We start from the raw sequence: 22,717 nt of genomic DNA on the forward strand, positions 1-22,717 counted from the left end.
TTCTGGGAATTTTTGTAAATTTTCCTTCATTTCATTTCAAGTTGTTAGTTTTATTGGTAAATAGCAGGACAAAATAATTTCTAATATCCTGTTTTTAAAAGCCCTCTTTTCTTTATTAAATAATTTTGTTTTCTGCCTTTAAAAATTAAATTTGGTAGTGATTTATGTATTTTATGGTTTGGCTCCTACACCCACCCACCCCAAAGTCAACTAGTTTCTAGTTTTATTTATTAATTATCTGGGATTAGTTTGCTTCCAATCTTGCCAAACAGTTCTTTGAATTTATCTTCTATTTTGATTTTTAATTTTTTTTTTTGTAGTTGCATGTTCAATTCATTGATCTCTGCTTTTTCTCCTTTGGTTGTGACTATTTAGAAATACAAATTTTCCCCTAAGGACTGCTTTGGCAACATATCACATATTTTGTTATGTTGTATTGTCATTGTCTTTAATGGAATTTTCCCATTGTTTCTATAATTTTTTAGGATTTAAGTTCTTTAGTCTCTACATAAACCATCATATAATTTACAGTCATTGCCTATACTTCTTCTATTTCTTTTTCTTGTCTTTTCTCTATGGCTAGTATTTCTACTATAATATTGAATAGTAATGGAATAATGGGCATCCTTGCCTCACCCTTGATCTTTGGAAAGATTTCTTATCTCCATTATTAATTAAGCATTATTAATGCTTGCTTTTGGTTTTGGGTAGATACTATATATCATTTTTACTTTTTTTTTTTCTTTTGGTGAGGCAATTGGGGTTAAGTGACTTGCCCAGGGTTACACAGCTAGTAAGTGTTAAGTGTCTGAGGCCAGATTTGAACTCAGGTACTCCTGACTCCAGGGCCGGTGCTCTATCCACTGTGCCACCTAGCTGCCCCTACTATATATCATTTTAAGGAAAGCTCCATGTATTCCTATGCTTTTGTTGTATTTTGTCAAAACTTTTCTCTGCATCTGTTGAAATAAGCATATGATTTTTGTTTTTGTTTTTAATATGGTCTGTTGATCTTTGTCATATATTGCTTTAATCTCCTTGCTAGTATTCTATTTAATTTTTTTTTTTTGGCATCAGTATTTACTAGGGGGAGCTAGGGGGAGAAATGTGTGGTTTTCTTGATCTCTCTGATTTATGTCTCAAGACCATATTTATGTTATAGAAGGAATTTTGTAGACCCCTTTACCTGTTGTTGTTTTTTTCCAAATAGTTTATGTGGTATGGGAATTTGTTATTCTTTAAACATTCAAATTTGCTTATAATCCATCTGGTCTTGCAGGTTTGGTTTGGTTTGGTTTGGTTTGGGGGAAGTTTAGTTTTTGTAGTTTTTGTGGTACGGAACTCATTTATGGCTTGTTCAAATTTTTTTCCTAAGATATGGCTATTTAAGTATTTTATTTCCTCTTCTGTTAATCTGAGAAGTTTATGTTTTTGTAAATATTTATCTATTTGACTTACATTGTCAATTTTATTGGGCAAAAGAGTTCCTAATAATTGAATTTATTTCTACTTCATTAGTTTTGAATTCACCTTCTTGATGCTGATAGTTGCTTACTTTTGTTAAAAAATCAAATTAGGGCAGCTAGGTGGCTCAGTGGATAAGCACTGGTCCTGGATTCAGGAGAACCTGAGTTCAAATCTGGCCTCAAGCACTTGACACTTAATAGCTATGTGACCCTGAAAGTCACTTAACCCCCATTGCCCTGCCCCCCCCCAAAAAAAGTCAGCTATAAAAAAAATCAAATTAGCCAGCTGTTTGTTTCTTCCCCCTCCCCCCCAAGAAAACCCAACTCCTAGTTTTATTTATTTGTTTGTTTGTTTGTTTTAATTTTCCATTTTCTTAATCTCTCCTTTCATTTTCAGGCTTTCCTTTTTTGGTGTTCAGTTGGGAGGTTTTAATTTGTTGTTATTTTAGTTGTTTTTAGTTGTATTGTATAATGCAAAGGTTTAGGAGATAACTGGTTTAAATCCTGTCCAGAATAACCTTACCAGCTTTGTCCTTATAAACAATGCACGTTAACCCCCCCAGAGCTTTAAGCTGTATGTATTATGGGGATAATATTAGTTATCATCCCTATTTCCCTGGGGTGTGGTGAGGAAAATCCTTTGTGAATATGCTGCATAAATGTTGCTTTTATTATAGTAAACTGTTTGATGAAAATGATAATTCTGCCTTATTATCACTCCTTTCTTATTAACAGAGAAGTAGAGGTCCTTCAGAGGCAGACAAATGTATCTTTGGAAATTCCCCTGCTAGAACAATATCCATGTTCAAAGTTTATAATAGCCATAGGACATAATGCTGTAGGTAAGTGAAAGAGCAACAAACTATCAATTACGAAAATTTAAAAATATGTATGCATGTGTATAAAATTACTGTATCCATTATAAGATTTTAAATTATTATATATTCATGCAGATTCTCCATCTCATGCATATGAGTTATTTTTCTTTCATTACATACCCCATTACTTTCACATTATGTGTATTTCTCATCTCTGTGTTTTTAATAAATCTTCCATCAAGGATTCACTCCCCACATACTGAAGGCCTTGCCTGTGCTTCTTAATTTCTCATTAGCTATATATGTATCTATTAGGCCAGAGTTTCTTCAGCTTTTTTGTCATGGATCCCTTTGGTTATCTGCTAAAATATGCTTTTCTCTGTTTAATTGAAGGAAAGGCTAAATTTTAATTAGAAGTTAATTAAAATATTTTTTTCCTTCCAAGTTCACAGATCCCTGAATTTTTTAGGTGCCAGCTACATGCCAGGTACCATGTTAAGTGCTGAGGACATAGATAAGGAAAAAAAAGACAGTCCTTGCTCTTAAGGAGCTTACAATCTAATAGAAGATAGGACACAAAAGGAAACTGAAAAGGGAGGGGGACAGAGGGTACACAAAACAAGAGCATGATGAAGATGATGATGGTGGAGTTGAAACCAAGCAAAATAGCTTGGAGCAATTGAAGAGATAGCTAGGATCTTGAGCTTTCTAAAAAGGGAGGCTGTGGGAAGAATTGGGGTTTTTTGTTGTTTTGTTTTGTTTTGTTTTTGATGATTTGTGTTTTGTTCTGCCTTCATAAATGGCCAGTAATAGATGAGGCATAAATACCAAAGCTAAAGCAGTGTTATGTCCAGAACTTGGTCATTAGGCTGTCCAACTGTTGTATCTCGTTCTGAATATACAATTCATTTCCTTTTTTACTTTTCTTACATAGTTCGTATTTGCTAATGTATGACTCTTGTCTACCGGGTGTCTTTCCGTTGTCCTTTGGATTCTTTTGAAATCAAGGCATTCTGTAATTAAGGCAACATAGTATAGTTCTCTATATTTGGAGTGAAAAGACAAAATTGAGACCCACCATTTTGACTAAGAGGTTGATGACAAAATGGAAGTTACTTGGGTCTTTGGTTTGTCTCTCTGTTTTCTTAGGTCTCTTCGTCCTAATAATTAAACCTATCCAGAAATGGAATCGACTGCCTGGGGTGGCAGTGGTTTCCTTACTGTTAAGCAAAGACTGCAATTAAGGACCTTTCCTCCAACAACTTTCTCTTCCACTTGCAGTTGCTTTATTCCAGAGGTTTACACAAGTTTAGTTTTCTAAATTATACATTAAAGAATTGGACTCAACATGGTAATTTGTATGTATTTTTATCCCCTAGTTAAGTAGCATAGCCATAGTTGCATAGCGATGTTAGATCTGTTTGTAGAAAGGATTCATGTTAATGTATGTATTTGATTATACCACAAGACTACCCAAATCCCTCCACCTTCCCAGGTTTATGATTGGCTTTTTCTTTTCCAATCTTAATAGTGTTTTTTATAAGATTTTGAGTTCCAAATTTTTTTCCTCCCCTCTCCCCAAGACAGAAAGCAGTCTGTTATAGGTTACATATGTACAATCACATTAAACATATTTCTACATTAGTCATGTTGTGAAAGAAGAATTAGAAAAAAGGGAAAAACTTCAAAAAACAAAAACCATAGAAATAGTATGTTTCAATCTGCATTCAGATTCCACAGTTCTTTTTTTCTGGATGTGGAAAGCATTTTCTATTATAAGTCCTTTGGAATTGTCTTTGATCATTGTATTGCTAAGAAGAGCCAAGTCTATCACATTTGATCATCGCACAATGTTGCCATTAGTATGTACAACATTCTCCTGGTTCTGCTCACTTCATTCAGAATCAGTCCACTTAAGTGTTTCCAGGTTTCTCTGAAATCTGCCTGTTCATCGTTTCTTACAGCACAATAGTATTCCGTTACATTCATATACCACAGCTTGTTCAGCCATTCCCCAATTGATGGGCATCCCCTCAGTTTCCAGTTCTTTGCCACCACAAATAAAAATATTTTTGTATGTGTGGGTCCTTTTCCCTTTTTTATCATCTCTTTGGAATACAGACCTAGTAGTGGTATTACTGGGTCAAAGGGTATGCAGAGCCCCATAGTCCTTTGGGCATAGTTCCAAATTGCTCTCCAGAATGGGTAGATCAGTTCACAACTCCGCCAACAATGCATCCGTATTTGAATTTTTCCACAGCTTGTCCAACATTTATTTTCCTTTTTTTGTCATATTAGTCAATCTGATAGGTGTGAAGTGGTACCTCAGAGTTGTTTTAAATTGTATGTTGTTTTATTAGCTGTCTTTAAGCTTAGGATCATTTTCTTCCTTTGTAGAAAAGTTGTGACACAGTGGCTAACTTGGTTTGCATAATCAACTAGGAATTGTAGACTATTAGAACTGAAAGGGCCACCAGGGATCATCTCTAACTTGTTAATTTTCATGGAGCTTCACAGTAATGAGGTCACTGCACTGAACTGGAACCTAGGCATTTGGACTCTTAAGTTCATTGCCATTTCTAGTGTTTAATCCTGTTTCTCATATGTTTTATCTTATACTAAATAAATTACTTAAATTTTAAAAAATCACTTCATAGTGTAATAAAATACAATAAAGTTATAAAAGTAGTGATATGTGTTAATTTTTTCTTCCTAGCATTTTTGTCTTCATTTGTTATGAATTCAGGAACCTGGGAGGAAATTGGATCCACTAAGCTATGGAATGAATGGTGCAGAACAACAGATACAACAAATCTTTCCCCAACAGATGCTTTTTGTGTGTTCTACCGTCTAAAGTCAGATCCCACAGTAAGTGAAATTTGTATTGAAATGGAAATTTAAGTGCGGTTTAATAGAAGCATAGACTGAGTTTCTACAAGAAATCTTTTAACCTTTATTGTTTTATAACCAATAAGGAAACTGGAATTCAGAGAGATTTAGTAATTTATTAATATATTGTCCCACATCTAAGTGGTAGAATTAAACTTATCTGTTTGGACTCTGAATATGTAGATGTACATCCCGAGATTCTAATTTATTTATAAATAAAGTGTTTTGGTTTTTTTAATCAAGCAACTCAGGATTTTGGATACCTCCCATCCACACACATACATCAAAAGCATTCAAGATTCCTTCAAAATTATAACAATAGAAATAACTTTATTCAAGGTTATGAACTTCTGGTCATAAACATTAAGCACAGTAAAAATCAAAACAAAACAGGAAGATGTATGTTTGCCATAGGTGTTCATCTCACTAGAAGAGATCTAGTACAGAGACCAAGTTGAAGAGAGAATCTTTGTGGATGGTGAGGTCCTCCAGTCACATCAGACATAGATGACATTGTACTAATTGTATCAAGCCCCAGAACATTACATAGCCTTCTGGAAGAGTTGTGTAATGATTCAAAGGATCAAAACATTAAGGATCATATTGGATTACCTTTGGGGTATTGCAAAGTTATTTTGATGACTCCAAGCTTCCCATGAAAACAGAGGCTCATCTCTTAAATTTTTTTTTTCTTTCTGGTTTATGTTTTTGGTAGGGCAATGAGGGTTAAATGACTTGCCTAGGGTCACACAGCTAGTAAGTATCAAGTGTCTGAGGTCGGATTTGAACTCAGGTACTCCTGAATCCAGGGCCGGTGCTTTATCCACTGCGCCACCTAGCTGCCCCTCATCTCTTAAATTACAACATTATACCAGTGTCTAATGTGGTAATGAGAAATGGAGAACAAATCTCTATAAATAAAATGAAAATCACATGGAGAAACAAAGGTGCTTGTGGGCTGGGGCGGGAGGTGAGTAGGCTGCAACATAATAACCAGTGAGGAACTTCTAAGAACAATGAGTTAAGATATAAGTATAAGATCAAGGACTTCTGTGAGAGAGAGAGAAAATGGGCTGGTTACGGGGTGAGGCCAAAGGAATGACATATGGATAGACACAATGCCATGCTGCTTCTCTTTCAAAATAAGGAAAAAGTGAAGATCTCCAGGAGGTCGAGTAGGTCCTCTGTGGTGAACTTACTAGAAGATGTACAGCCATCTCATGGGATGGGCAGCTGTTAGCTGGTTGATATCCTCATCATTGCCGTGAACTCCCAAATCAAGGAGAGTCCAGATCCATTTGAGTCATCTTCTAAATTCAAGATGCTTTTTGTTTTTCCTCCTGTGGCCTCCTTTGGATCATTCAATTGTTGAACCTTAGGGGAATCAAGGCAAGGATCCTGTGAATTCTGCAACAGCTGAATTAGTTGTCATTAGTTAACTTATCTTTTGTATTGTTGCTGACGATAATTTATAGAACTCTTCCTGTGTGACAGGCCCTGTGCTAAGCACTTTACATTTATTATATCATTTCATCCTCATAATAATAACAGAGCTGCTGTTATTATTCCCATCTTACAAATGAGGAAACTGAGTCAGAGGTTAAGTGAGTTGTCCAGGGTCATACAGCTAGTGAGTGTGTGAGGCCATTTTGAAGATGAGCTTAATCATAGGATCATAGATTTATACCTGCAAGGTATGTAGAGGTAATCTGGTCTAGACAATTGATGTGACTTGCCAGGCTTACCAAGTGGCAGAGCTGAGATTTAAATTTCAGTCCTCTGACTCCAAATCCAACAATTTTATATTCCCACTGACTAAAGTAAGTAATTAGTCCCAGGTATATTACAGATTGTGTTCTTCCATTAGCATTGCTTTCTTTTGTGTGTGTGTGTGTGTGTGTGTGTGTGTGTGTGTGTGTGTGTGTGTGTGTGTGTTTTTGGTGGGGCAATGAGGTTTAAGTGACTTGCCCAGGGTCACACAGCTAGTAAGTGTCAAGCGTCTGATGCCGATTTTGAACTCAGGTACTCCTGAATTGGCAATATAAGAAATAGAATACTAACAATCAGCTAACCTCTTTTTGCAGGGAATAGGGTTCCTTCAGTGTGCAGAGTTACTCATTTCATATACAAGCATATGTAGAACTTTGTTTTCTAAAATGAAGCCATCTACAGTAGGCATCATTAGTTTATTTTAGTTGCCAGGCCAGCTGAAAAGTATGTGTTGTTGTATTAATCATGATTTGGAATTTAAAATGTACCCCTCTGTTGATTTTATCTTGATTGCTTAATTTTCATTTAAAACAAAAACAAAATAAACGATTCCAATAGCATACTTGAGAACAAATTTTAAAAGCTGTGTTTCATACTAGTTATATGTTCATAAGATTCCATGATATAAATAAGTGGCTTGACAAAACACTTCAAATTTGTTTAGGTTTTCCTGTGCCAGTGCAGTTGCTATGTTGCTGAAGATCAACAATATCAATGGCTTGAAAAGGTAAATTTATAGAAAAAAATGGGGTTTTTTGCACATCTGCATTTGCTCAGCATTGTGCTAGGGCCAACAGTGATAAAGAAATACAGGCTATGATCTTTGGCCTTAAAGAGTTCATGATCTTTCATTATTAAGACAAGACCAATAATTTAAAAATAATCAGATTTCTTCTACACAATACAAGATAGTGGGGAGAATTACCTGCATAAATAGTGTTGCACTTCCTAATTAAAATCTTAGTGAAAATGTTTTTGTGTTAATTGCATTTTTGTTTTTTGCAAGACTGGGATAGGATAAGGAAATTAGTATTTATAAGTCATTTGTATAATAGTTTAAAAATCCTTAAATTTGCCATTCATTTTAATCCTAATTTGCAAATAATTATGTTCTTTGTGATTCATAAGTGTCAAAGAATCTTAGGAATTTAAGAATTTGGAAAAATCTCTTGTTTGAACTCACTCATCTTCCAAATGAAGAACCAAGACACCCAGAGTAGTTAAATTACATATCCAAAATGATAGTACCAAAAGTACAGGCTTCTAACAGATTGTATTATCTTTTAGAAAAAGAAAATTAGTATACAATAAATACAATTCTCAGTTTTCTGACAAAATATTACAATTATGCTTATGGTATTAAAATTAATTTTCTGTACCAGGTTTTTGGTTCTTCTCCAAAGACAAATTTACAAATAACTATTCTTACATCTCGTCATGTGACTGACTATAAAACTCCAGAATCCAGTAGCAACCTTCCTTCTCCTTTCCTGAAAGCCCTAAAAACACAGACTTTCCAAGATGCTGCCTGCTGTACGCTCTTAGAACAGCCAAATATTGTACATGATCTTCCTGCTGCAGGTGATTTTTAAATACAATTTTTAATGTTTTTTATTATTATTTCTAGCTCGGTAGCTTAGGAATGTTTCTTTGTTTCTCTGTGATCTCTTTAGGTATATTGAGTAATGGAAAGTTATTGATTATTAAACCTTAGTACCTTAGGCATGCTGATCTTATGGCCTAGTTAGAATAAAATTAACTGTTATGTTCACTTCTGAGAATTTAGATTTTATAAAAGGAACCTTTATGACAGCAAAACTTAACTTAGCTTTCCCTTTAATAACTATTACTTCCTTCCCCACAAAGTGTTTACTTTGTGTATGTGTTTTACTTATTTCTCTATATATGTTTTCCCCCAATAAAATATAACAGTTAGGGGGCAGCTGGGTGGTGCGGTGGATAAAGCACTGGCCCTGGATTCAGGAGGACCCGAGTTCAAATATGACCTCAGATACTTACTAGCTGTGTGACCTTGGGCAAGTCACTTAACCCTCATTGCCCAGCAAATATATATATATATATATAAAAAACAGCTCATTGAGGGAAAGAGAAAGACTACTTCATTTTTGTTGTTTTTTTTTTATCCCTAGCACTTGGCAACATTCATGGAGACACTTTTAAAAAATGCTTATTGAATATTTTTTAAATTTAATATTTTAAGGAAAGTATTTAATTTTGGTATTTTTAGTAAAGTAGCCTGTTTCCATTACTTATACTGTTTTTTATGAATATAAATTGTGTTTTGGGCTTAATATTTTTTAATTGCCAGATTCACATTATGTTCTTTTGATTTACTATGCACAATAATAGAGACTTTCCATGTATTATCTTTTAGTCATGATACACACAATTTGAATTTTGATACCTCTCAGACTACTAACAAATTATGCTTAGTTACAAGTTTTTGTGAAATATGTGTCTACTAACAGCTACACTGGTGAGGCTAATATGGTTTTTTGTTTTTTTGTTTTTTTAGTGAGGCAATTGGGTTTAAGTGACTTGCCCAGGGTCACATAGCTAGTAAGTGTTAAGTGTCTGAGGCTGGATTTGAACTCAGGTACTCCTGACTCCAGGGCTGGTGCTCTATCTACTGCGCCATCTCGCTGCCCCGGCTAATATGTTTTTAATTAGCTTCGTAGTTACTATCAGATGTTGAACTTTGGTTTTAGCATTAAATTTTAGAGTACCTCATTTGTTGTTGTTTTCAGTCCAACTCTTAATGTCCCAGCTCATTTTGCAGATGAGGAAACTGAGGCAAACAGGGTTAAAGACTTGCCCAGAGTCATACAACTAGTAAGTTTCTGATGCCAGATATGAACTCAGAAAGAAGAGTTTTCCTTGACTTCAGGTCCTATACTCTATCCACTGTACTACCTAGCTGCCCCCAGAGTATCTTATAGTTATTGGTAATTATGCCAGAATATTACTATAAGTAAATATTACCATTTTCTATTCACTGAAGCTTTTTTTTGAGGGGCAGTGAGGGTTAAGTAACTTGCCCAGGGTCACACAGCTAGTAAGTATCAAGTGTCTGAGGCCGGATTTGTACTCAGGTCCTCCTGAATCCAGGGCTGGTGCTCTATCCACTGCGTTACCTAGCTGCCCTCTCATAATGAACTTTTAACTGAATTTTTTTAAAAGGATTTTAGGATTAAGAGGATAAATGTGCTGGGAGAAAGTATATATTCTAAAGTAAATTGAAATCTCTTTATTATTTGAGCTAATACATACCGCAAAAGTAACTGAGATTTCACTGACTTGCCTTTAATATCTATAAGGTTTACTTTTAATTGACTTAAATTTCATTCTTTTTCATCCTTCTTGTTTACTTTTAGTTCTGAGTTACTGTCAAGTGTGGAGAATTCCTGCAATCTTATACCTGTGTTACACTGATGTAATGAAACTAGACCTAGTTACAGTTGAAGCTTTCAAACCAATACTTAGTTCGGAAAGCTTGAAAGGATTAGTTAAGGTAAGTTATTTGTTTGCTTATATGATAAAAATGTATTTTAATATTATTTTAATTTTATTAAACACAAGCAGCTCAAGCCAAGTCACTTCCTTGCCAAAGATAATCTTCCTATTCCAGATATTTAATTTGCTTATTCTGTATTTTTATGTGCATCTTTTTTTAATAGCAGTTTAACACACAAACATACACATATAAATAGGTGTGTGTATATATATATATATATATATATATGTATGTATGTATGTATGTATGTATGTATGTATGTATGTATAAAACGAACAGTTAATACAAAGGTACTCTATTTCTCTTTTTATTCTGACATGTACTTTCTAGTTTGTGTTAAAAATAACTTATTCCACAATGTTTGTTCAACTCTTTACTTCAGATATAATGTATGCAACTAATCATATCTTCATCAAAAAGCATTTAATTGTGCATGGGCCCTTGCTTTGACTTGTTTTCCTACTTATGAAAGCAAAGAAGAAAGGCAGCATGATACAATTGAAAAAGTGCTAGAGTTGGAGTCAAAGGACCTGATTTAAAATCCTAGCTTTGCTACTTTCTTACCTCTGTGACCTTGGGCAAGTCACTTAATCTCTCTTAGTCTTAGTTTCATCATATGGGGGTGAGAAATGGGGTGGAATGGTAAATTAGGTTCCTTCTGGCTCTAAGTCTATGATCTTGCAATTAATGTAATATATGAGCCCATATGAACAGGGCACACATAAAGTGGAATAAAACAACTAAACCAATATGTGAATGAATAAAATAATAAGGGAATCTTACATCAAACTAGGAAAAGTTGTTACATTTCTCTGAAGAGAAAGTAAAAGATTGACTGGAATTGAGTAAATGTTTCTGAAGTTTATCACTGCTGTCTTCGAAGCTCCTTCCTTTTCTTCAAATTGATTATTTTATTCTCTTACCTGCTATAGTAGTAATCTAGGGGTAGGGGGAGATTTTTAAACCATACTTTTATCTGGGCAGAGAAAGAGAAAGGTCAGTAGGGTAGGGGAGAGATGAGAGTGGGCAGGAAATGCATGGGCAGCTAGTGTAAAATGTGGCCAAATTTGAACTCGGGTCCTTCTGATTCTAGGGCTGGTGCTCTATCTCTCTCTTCCCCCCCCCCCCACCTTACTTCTTCTTAAGTAACATTTTTTTCTGGAAACTTTTCCAAGAAATGTTCATTTATTTTGTCCTTGCCCTTATTTCCTTTTAAATTTTTTTGGTTAGTTTTGAAGTAATAAAAATTTTCAAAACTAATCTAACCCTTCTCCATTAAACAGACTTATAAAAAAGAAAAACGAATCTCAATAAATCTACATAGTACAGGATAATGAATTCCCACATTAAGCCATGTCAAAAAATGAATGTCTCATTTTGCATTTTAAGTTTATCACGTCACTTTCAGAAGGTGAATAGCATATTTCTCATCTTCATTCTTTTGTATTACCACTGCATTTATCATCCAAAAAATCTTTCCAAGTTGTTTTTCTCTATAATATTATTATTATATAAATTGTTCTCTTAATTCTTTTCACTTCCCTTTACATCAATTCATAAAAGTTTTCCCAATTTCCTTTGGAATTGTTCATACATTTCTTGTGGCACAGCAGCATCCCATTATTTTCACATACCACAACTTTTTATCCATTACCCATCTCCTTAATTTCCCATTTTTGGCTACCACCAAAAAAAAAAATCTCCCTTAACTGGGCCTTCACTGCTGTTAGGCAGTTCTTTCATATCAGCTCACTATCCCACTTTCCACAGTGGCCTTTCCAAAGCTTTTCATTCCTACTCAGACTTCTTGTGACTCCTCTCTCCTCACTCTTAGCTGAGAATCTTGCCTCAGGGGGGAAAAATTGAGACCATTCACCTTAAGCTCCCTCTCCTCCCCCTCTGTTTTGGATATGACAGCCTACTTGACATTTTCCATCATTTTAGCCTAATCTGGGCCCCACTTGAAAGACACTGACTTGGTAAATGGGGACCATCAGGATATCCAGATAGCAAGTTTTCCAAAATCTAAAAGAATCCAATAACCCTCTAGGCTTCCCTCTTAGATTATGGGGAAGCAAATGTCAGTAGTTTATTGAACTGTTCCTGAAATCCTCTGAGCTAGCCACTGTAGTCCCCAAAACTTGATTGAGGGAGCTGGATCTTGAACTTTCTAAGGGTTGATTTCATTTTCAATTTTGCTTATGTAGTTGAGTCTCATTGTTACTTTATCTGCTTGAAAACTAGGCTTTTACCCAGTTTGGCTTTTGGAACTTTGGTCTCTTCCCCCCCTCCCCTTGTATTCCCCCTTATCCTCTCTCAGTTCCATTGCTTCAAGCCTCTGAAACTGGGAATCCTCAAATGACAACAATAAGACAACACACCAGAATTTTTATGGGATTCAACCAAAGCAGTATTTAGGGGAAATTTTATATCTCTGTATACTTACATTAATAAAAGATAAAGAACAGATTAATGGATTGGACATGCAACTAAAAATACTAGAAAAAAGAACAAATTGAAAATCTCCAAATAAATAACAAATTGGAAATCCTGTAAATCAGAGGAAAAATTAATAAAATCAAAAGTAGGAAAACCATTGAACTAATTAATAAAACTAGAACCTGGGTTTTATGGAAAATCCAATAAAATAGAAAAACCATTGGTTAGGTTGATTTTTTTTTAAAAAAAAACTCAAATCACCAGTATCAAAAATGAAGGGAATGGGGGCAGCTAGGTGGCACAGTGGATGAAGCACTGGCCCTGGATTCAGGAGGACCTGAGTTCAAATGCAGCCTCAGACACTTGACACTTATTAGCTGTGTGACCCTGGGTAAAGTCACTTAACCCCAATTGCCTCACCAAAAAAAAAAAAAAATGAAGGGAGTGAATTCACCACCAAGGAAGAAGAGAGTAAAACTACTATTAGGAGCTATTTTCCCCAGTTATATGCCAGTAAATCTAACAATCTAAATGAAATGAATGAATACTTAAAAAATACAAATTGCCCAGATCAACAGAAGAGGAGATAGAATACTTAAAGAACCCAATCTTAGGAAAAGAAATTGAACAAGTCCTTCCTAAGAAACAATTCCCAGGGCCAATGTACTCAAGTGAATTCTACCAAACATTTAAAGAACAATTGTCAGGCAGCTAAGTGGCGCAGTGGTAAAGCACCGGCCCTGGACTCAGGAGTACCTGAGTTCAAATCCGGCCTCAGACACTTGACACTTACTAGCTGTGTGACCCTGGGCAAGTCACTTAACCCCCATTGCCCCACCAAAAAAAAAAAAAAAAAAGAACAATTGTTTCCAGTACTATAGAAACAATTTGAAAAAAATAGGCAAAGGAGTCCCTACCAAACTCCTTTTTGTTTTTGTTGTTTTTGTTTTTTGTTTTGTTTTTTACGGGGCAATGAGTGTTAAGTGACTTGCCCGGGGTCAACCACAGTCCTCCTGAATCCAGAGCCCATTCTTTATCCACTGCATCACCTAGCTGCCTCAGTGCCACCTTACCCGCCCCCAAACTCCTTTTTTGACACAAATATGGTACTGATACCTAACTCAGGAAGAGTTCAAATAGAAAAAGAAAAAATACAAATCCATTTTTCTAATGAATATTGATGCAAAAATTTTAAACAAAATCCTAGCAAGGAAGTTACAGCAATATATCACAAGGATCATACGCTATGACCAGGTGGGATTTATACCAGGAATGGAGGATTGGTTCAGTATTAGGAAAACTATCAGCATACTTGACCATATCAATAACAAAACTAACAGAAATCATATGATTATCTGAATAGATGCAGAAAAAGCCTTTGACAAAATACAATACCCATTCCTATTAAAAATACCAGGGAACAGGAATAAATGGAGCTTAGCTTAAAATGATAAGTGATATTTATCTAAAACTATCAGCAAGTATTATCTGTAATGGGCATAAGCTAGAAGCCCTCCCAATACAATCAGGAGTGAAACAAGAATGGCCTTTATCATCATCATTATTCAATATTTTACTGGAAATGCTAGCTATAGCAATAAGAGAAGAAAAAGAAGTTGAAGGAATTAGAATAGGCTATAAGGAAACAAAACTGTCACTCTGAACATATGGTGGTATGCTTAGAGAATCAACTAAAAACTAGTTGAAATAATGAACAACTTTAGCAAAGTTGCAGACCAAACCCACATGAATCGTCAGCATTTCTATATATTACCAACAAAGTTCAAAGTCCAGCTGGAAGAAATAGAAAGAGAAACTTCATTTTAAATCACTGTAGACTATACAAAACGAATGAGAGTCTACCCACCAAGACAACCCAAGGAACTATATGAACACAATTAAAGGACACTTCACACAAATGAAGTCAAATATAAACAAATGGAGAAATATCAATTGTTCATTGGTAGGCTGAGCCAATATAATAAATATGACAATTCTACCTAAATTAATTTACTTATTCAGCATTGTACCAAAAACTTATTTTATAGAGCTAGAAAAAATCATAACAAAATTGATCTGGAAGAACAAAAGGTCAAGAATATCAAAGGAATCAATGAAAAAACATGAAGGAAGGGGGCTAAGCAGTACCAGATCTCAAACTGTATTATAATGTGGTTATTATCAAAACAATCTAGTACTGGCTAAGAGAGTGATGGATCAGTGGAATAGATTAGGTATACCATACTTAGTAATAAATGACCATAATAATCTAGCATTTGATAAACCCAAAGATCCAAGCTTTGGGACAAAAACTTGCTAATAAATACTGCTAGGAAAACTAGAAAACAATATGGCAGAAACTAAGGAGAGACTAACATCTCACACCTTACACCAATATCACACATAAAGGGTGATACCATAAGCAAATTAGGAAAGCATGGAATAGTTTACTTGTCAGGTATATGGATAAGGGAAGAATTTAGGACCAAACAAGATGTAGAGAACATTATGGAATGTAAAATTGATCATTTTGATTATATAAAATTAAAACGATTTTGAACAAACAAAACCAATGCAGGGGCAGCTAGGTGGTGCAGTGGATAGAGCACCGGCCCTGGAGTCAGGAGGACCTGAATTCAAATCCGGCCTCAGACACTTAACACTTACTAGCTGTGTGACCCTGGGCAAGTCACTTAACCCCAATTGCCTCACTAAAAAAACAAAAAACCAATGCAATCCAAAATTAGAAGGAAAACAGAAAAACTTTTTATAGCAAGTATCTCTGAAAAAAGGCCTCATTTCTCAACTATATAGAGAATTGAGTCAAATTTATAAAAAAATGTTATCCCCCAAATTGATAAATGGTCAAAGGATATAAATAGTCAGTTTTAGATGAAGGAATCAAAACTAGCTATAATCATATGAAAGTGTTCCAAATCCCTATTGATTAGAGAAATGCTAATGAAAACAACACTGAGGTACCACCTCACACCTATCAGAATGGCTAATATGACAAAAAAGGAAATGGCAAATGTTGGAGGGAATGTGGGAAAACTGGGACACTAATGAATTGTTGGTGGAATTGTGAACTCATCTAACCATTCTGGAGAAGAATTTGGAACTGTGCCCAAAGGGCTACCAAACCATCCATACCCTTTGATCCAGCAATACTGCTTCTAGGGTGGTATCCCAGAGAGAGAAAGAAGAACTTTATGCAAAGATATTTATAGCAGCTCTATTTGTTGTGGCAAAGAATTTGGGAATTTTGGGGATGCACATCAACTGAGGAATGGCTGAACAAGTTGTGATATTTGATTGTAATGGAATATTATTGTGCTATAAGAAGTGACAAGCAGGATGATCTCAGAAAAACCTGGAAATATGATATAACTGATATAAAGTAAAGTGAGCAGAACAAAGAGAACATTGTTCTCAGTAACAGCAATATTGTATGACAAAAAACTATGAATAACTTAGCTATTCTCAGCAATACAATGATCTAATAAGTCAATCCTAAGAGACTCATGATGAAAAATGCTCTGTCTCCTGAGAGAGAACTGGTTAAAAAAAAAAAGAAGAAAAAGAAACTGGGAATCCTCAATGTCCACAAGTTGGTGGACTTCTTACCCACAGTAAACTCTTTAGGAAGAAGACTGACTGACTCCCCTCTGTGTTTCACTGCCCTCTCCCTCAGGCACAGACTCCCTCACTGCTTCTCCTCTAGGTGACTCTGAAGTAGTCCTCTCCTCCCTCCCTCCCTTCTTCTCCTAGCTATACTTTTCAAGTGCCTGGGAAGATTCAGTGTCCTACCACTATTTTTGACTAAGGGGAGGGAGAAAGATGTTCAGACCAAGTTGCTGCAATAGGGATCCTAGGAAGGAGCCTCAGCTGCCACAATCCTGATGCACAAACCTACAAGTTCATTTGTGTAGATTGTGTTTCATGGGTAGAAGGGGGGGGGCAGCTAGGTGGTGCAGTAGATAGGGCACCAGCCCTGGATTCAGGAGGACCTGAGTTCAAGTCTGGCCTCAGACCCTTGACACTTACTAGCTGTGTGGCCCTGGGCAAGGCACTTAATCACAATTGCCTCACACAAAAAAAGAAAGAAAGAGTGTGTGGGATGGGGCAGCTAGGTAGCGCAGTGGATAAAGCAACGGCCCTGAATTCAGGAAGACCTGAGTTCAAATCCAACCTCAGACACTTGACGCTTACTAGCTGTGTGACCTTGGGCAAGTCACTTAACCCTCATTGCCCTGCAAAAAATTAATGATAGATAGATAGATAGATAGATAGATAGATAGATAGATAGATAGATAGATAGAAAGTGTGTGTGTGTGTGAGCTCCTAAGTATTTCAGTTACTGAATATTACTTCATGAAGCTTTAATCTTGTTCAGTGTTTCTGTATTAGGCTTTCTGTTTAAATTTTTCCAGATTTGTCACATATTTTGGATTGGTAGTGTGGTAAATTATGAAAAAAATCGCCCCTCTGGACAAAACTTTCCTCTCTTCCTTTTCTGTATTGTTGTTCGCATATTATTAGTCAGCAAAAGTTATTATATTCTTTTTACTGTTCCATCAAGGAAACATTCCGTTTCTTGAGGAAGCAAAGGGGGGAAATGTGGTAAAATATGAAAGTTTTTAACAGTCGGTTAGGATAACTGAAAGACGCCAGTTTTTCAAGGACCACCCTTTTGGGGAGGAGATGAACAGTCCGCCTGCTGCGCATGTCAGACTGCCTGCCGGGTTTTTGACTTCCGGGGTGGAGAGAACGAGAGGAGGCGCTTTTGCCTGCTTGGCGGGACTCCTGACGGCGCGGCACAGACTCTCTCTCTCCAAAGGTGGCCTTTTCGGTTTGGTGAGTTTTTATAAGGACTAAGCTTAGACTTAAGACGATTTGTATTGTGTTTCTACTTTCCTATCCTTCTAATCAACATCACCTTGTGACTATCATAACTATAAATAAAAAGGTCTATCTAGAAAACCAAAAGCTGCTTCCATTTACTAGTTTGGGAGATAAATTAAGGGAAAGGTTAAGTAGGGTAGATTTATGATCTAATATCCAATTTTAAATCTCACAGTTGATTGGAGTAGAATGTAGAAAACAACCACTTGTTCAGCCATCTTACTGAACAGTGTTACTCACCTTTTCTTCCATTAGGTCAGATATTATGCATTAAATGAATCTCTCCTTTGCTAGACCAGAGCTAGAAGCTCTCCGGTGTTTTTATACAAACCTAATATAGCTAAGGTGTTACAAGAAGCTATCCCATTTTTTTAGTCTTTCTGATTGCAGTTACTATTTTTTTATACTTTCAGTTTTATTCATGTTTTTGTTTTTTAAACAAAGTAAAACTTACAGCAACCTCTCTTCATGTTCATGTAACATTCCACATCTGTAGCATCCCATTTCTCTATTTAAAAAAAAATTAAATCTATTTTTTCTTCTATCTACTCTCCCACTCCACTGAGAAGGGGGGGGGTCACATATGTGGTTTTTGGTTTTGGGGGGTTTTTTTGGTGGTGGGGCAGTGAGGGTTAAGTGACTTGCCCAGGGTCACACAGTTAATAAGTATCAAGTGTCTGAGGTCAGATTTGAACTCAGGATGCTTTATCTACTGAGCCACCTAGCTACCCCCTTAAAAATCACATATTTTGTAACAAATAGACATAATCAAGTAAAAGAAATTTCCCCAGTGACATGCACAAAAATAAATATACTTCATACCTGACCCTGAATCTTCTCTGTCATGAATTGCATGTTTCATCATCAGTTCTCTCTTCATTATATTCATTATGGTTCTTACAGCATTCAAATTTGTCTCTTTATAGCCATATGGAAAAATTGCTACCAGTTATAGAGAAATTGAAATTATTGTTTATATTCTACTTTACTCAGTAGAGTAGCACAGATGACAAGAAAGGAATATGATAAATGTTGGAGGTCCCATAAGAAAGAAGGCATATTGATGGGCCCGTAAATGGGCACAGTCATCCTGGAAAGTCATTTGGAATTGTACATTAAAAGTTATTAGGGGCAGCTAGGTGGTGCAGTGGATAGAGCACTGGCCCTGGAGTCAGGAGGACCTGAGTTCAAATCTGGCCTCAGACACTTAACACTTACTAGCTGTGTGACCCTGGGCAAGTCACTTAACCCCAATTGCCTCACTAAAAAAAAAAAAATTTTTTTTAAAGTTATTAAATATTTTTGACCCAGTTTTACCATCTTTGGGCCTTAAAGAACGAGGAAATAAGTCTTTGATCTATAAAAATATAGCGTTCTATGGTAGCAAAAAAGCTAGAATCTAGAAGAATGTCAAATAGTAGAATGAATGAATAAGTTGTGATATTAATTATGCTATAAGAAATAGATGATTTCAAAAAAGACATGTAAAGAATTGATGCAGAGTACAGTAAGCAGAAATAAGAACAATTTATACTATAATATCAGTATTGTAAAAATGAACAATTTGGGGGATTTTTAGAAGTTAAGAATGAAATAAGCAGAACCAGGAGAAAAATTCAGTCTTATTTTAAAAGAATTAGAGGGAAAGATTTTATAAGATATAACATTCATTCCTGTTTTAAAAAAAATTGGAAAACATAAGAATAAGTGGATTTTTCCTTAATATATATAGTATCTTAAACCCAAGAGCCAGCTTTATTTGTAAACTAAGGTCTTTCCAGTAATATCAGGAGTAAAGATGTTCATTATAACCATTACTATTTGATATAATGTTAGAAATGCTAATTATAGTGATGACACATTAAAAAGAAATTGAGTAAATAATCATAAACAAAGAGGAAACACAATTTTTGCTTTTTATAGGTGATAGGATAGTATACTTAATGAACCCTAAAGAATAAATTAAATCAGTTCTGTGATTTTTAACTTGAGCAAAGTTAAATACAAAATCACCCACATAAATCGTCATCATTTCTGTAGGCTATCAATAAAATCCAGCAGGAAAAGAGAGATTCCATTTAAAATAACTACAGATTGCTTAAGATTCTTGGAGGTCTACCTGTTAAGACACACAAGGACTATATAAATACAACTAAATATATAGTTACTTGAGAAGGGAGGTCCATAGTTAGCTAAATAATCATTTAGATATAAAGTAGTCTTAAGGATTGATTCTTGATCAGCATCATCTTAGTTAAAGAGATTAGGAGTATTATATCTGCTTAGTGATATTTAAGCCATAATATTCCTATCCTTAGAAATGTATATTTATCCTCCTTTATCTCAGTTGTTAACACAATTGTTAACTCACTCATTAAATGTGGGAATTTGTTTTGCTTGACTATACTTACTTGTACAAGAATTCTTTTTTTTTCCCAATGAGGTTGGTAAGAGGGAAGAAAAAACAGATTTTATTTATTATGAAAAACTAAATTTAAAAAATACCCACAGCTGATGGGCAATTAAAACACTGCCAGAGAGAAAAAAAAAGTTTATAAAATTATGACATGTGATTTTATTCTTAACTTTTTCTCTTTCCAGAATGTTTCCCATGGTACAGAGATACTGAAGAAACTAGTGACAACAAATGAAATTCAAAGCAACATCTATACGTGATTGAGTTTTGAAAGTCATCATGAGGAGGGGTGCCAGAAAGAGAAATGTTCTATAATTCCAACTAATTTACCTAGTGCAAGAAAGCAAAATAAAGAGTTTATTTTAAAGTAACCTGAATTTATTTCATTATTTCAATGTAGAATTAGATTTATGATTAAAACAAGTTTTTCTTTCTGACTCTAGGTGGGAATATTAATAGCTTACCTTAAAATTATTTTAAATTTTTAAAATAAACTTTATTATTACAAGGGGGAAAACCATGTTATAAGGAATACAGTCTTGTATAAAATCTCTTGGCTTTCAACAAAGTAAAACTGAGCATTAACAGCAAACCAGTAAAATAAACTGCACTTGCTCTGTGCTCCTTTATAGTCCCTCTAAATTTCTGTTAACTTTAAATAAGTAAGAACAACAACAAATTTGTAAATACCACTGCCTCTGAAAAACTAAAGATGAATAGCACCCAGAAGGTGACAGAAAGACATATAGTAGATGTACACAGGCTGCAACACAGAACCAGTAATTCTCAAGAAAAGTATTGATAGAGAAGATAGGCAAGTATGGCAAAAACAAAGGATGATGATCTACTCTTATCTTTGCTCTATTTTTATCCTTGGAATAGCAAGAAGCAGTGAAAAAAGACTTCTATTTCACTGTGGCAAACTTAGGAGCACACAGGATGAGTTGTCATCTGCATCCTTGAAGGGAATTTCTGAATTAATAAGAAGAGAGTAAGAATACACCAAAATGAGCTAGGTGAGGCAGTGGATAGAGCACCGGCCCTGGATTCCGGAGTTCAAATTCGACCTCAGACACTTAACACTTACCAGCTGTGTGACCCTGGGCAAGTCACTTAACCCCAATTGCCTCACTAAAAAAAAAAAAAAAAACCTTGACTAAACAAAAGACAGGATATGCCATTTCAAAATAACATTAATTTTGCAAAAATGATCACATTTTTTAGAACTTGAAGGCAAAGTGAGGGGGGTGGGTAGAAATCTCCTAGTCACCTCAGGAAAGATAATGTAATAAAATCCAAAATTTTGAAATAAATTAAAAAAATAATGCAAACAGCTCAAAATGAAAAACAAAAGCAACTACAACCTGTGGAAGTACCCAGGAACCACAATTCAGATAATACAGGCCATGGCAGCAACTAACTTATCAGTCTTAAATCAGATAATACATATCAGACACTCGAGTGGTTTGCAATTTCCTTCTCCAGTTCATTTTACAGATGAGGAACTCTGAGGCAAACAGGGTTAAGAGAACTTAAGTGAACTGGCAAGCCCAAAGTCACAAAGCTAGTGTCTGAGGTCAGATTTGAACTCAAGAACATGGCCCTAAACATGCCACACCATAAATAAATTCACAAGTGGGTAGGGGCAGGGAGTAAAGGACCAGATAGATTTATGGTGAATTCAAACATTAGAAGAAAGAATAATTCCAGTGTTGTATTAACTTTGTGAAATATCTTAATACCTGAACCGGGGAGGCATGAAGGAGAGGAAGAAAGCTGTAGACCAATATCTCTTAAAGAATATCAATGCAAAAGCACTGCCCTTGGACTGTGTGACCACCCTTGGACTTCTTTACTCCCTGGGGCTTTCTGGACCCAGTTGTGCTGATTTTATTGGTTAGTCCCTTTCCGATTGCTTGAGGACTTCTGCCTAATTCTTTGTGTAGTTCTGGGGAGAAAGAATTAATTTACTATAGTTTCTCATTGGAATTCTTGTTTATTCTTTTTGTTGTTCATTCATTTCAGTCATGATTGACTCTTCCACTTGGGGTTTTGGCAAAGAACTATTAGACTGTTGTTTAGTCGTTTTTCAATTGTCTGACAATTTATGACCCCTTTTGGTTTTGTTTTGGGGGGGGTTAAAATTTTTTTTCTTTTTAGCAAAGGTACTGAAGTGGTTTGCCATTTTTTTCTCTTCTGGATTATTTTATAGATGAAGAAACTGAAGCAAACAAGGTTAAGTGACTTTTCCAGTTTCACACAGCTAATAAGTATCTGAGACTTGGATTTGAACTCAGGCTTCCTGACTACAGGTCTGGCACTCTATGTACTGCATCACCTAACTGCCTCCTGAGCTATTAGAATCAGAAGAGAAAATAAAGGTTTTTTAAAAAGTCATCATTCAACCTCCTGAAAGGAACACTGAAAGGAAAAATTCCATAACCAAAATTTAAAGTTCCTATATCAAAGAAAAATTACC

At 35.3% G+C, this 22,717-nt stretch overlaps 1 protein-coding gene across 2 annotated transcripts in view; it reads left to right on the top strand.

Moving 5' to 3' along the window:
- Nucleotides 1–20,609, top strand: part of PSMG1 (proteasome assembly chaperone 1) — a 28,768-nt gene extending 8,159 nt beyond the window's left edge. Inside the window, exons 2-7 of one of the 2 annotated variants that reach the window (XM_043991195.1) lie at nucleotides 2,202–2,308; nucleotides 5,001–5,152; nucleotides 7,608–7,670; nucleotides 8,326–8,524; nucleotides 10,339–10,475; nucleotides 20,424–20,609. In XM_043991195.1, the coding sequence (XP_043847130.1) occupies nucleotides 2,202–2,308; nucleotides 5,001–5,152; nucleotides 7,608–7,670; nucleotides 8,326–8,524; nucleotides 10,339–10,475; nucleotides 20,424–20,498 (733 nt within the window). In that variant the 3' untranslated portion in view covers nucleotides 20,499–20,609. The remainder of the gene's footprint in view (nucleotides 1–2,201; nucleotides 2,309–5,000; nucleotides 5,153–7,607; nucleotides 7,671–8,325; nucleotides 8,525–10,338; nucleotides 10,476–20,423) is intronic. The other variant, XM_043991196.1, reaches the window with a different exon arrangement.
- Nucleotides 20,610–22,717: the final 2,108 nt, after the last annotated feature.

This window comes from Dromiciops gliroides, chromosome 3, assembly GCF_019393635.1.
Source record: "Dromiciops gliroides isolate mDroGli1 chromosome 3, mDroGli1.pri, whole genome shotgun sequence".
NCBI classification, from domain to species: Eukaryota; Metazoa; Chordata; class Mammalia; order Microbiotheria; family Microbiotheriidae; genus Dromiciops; species Dromiciops gliroides.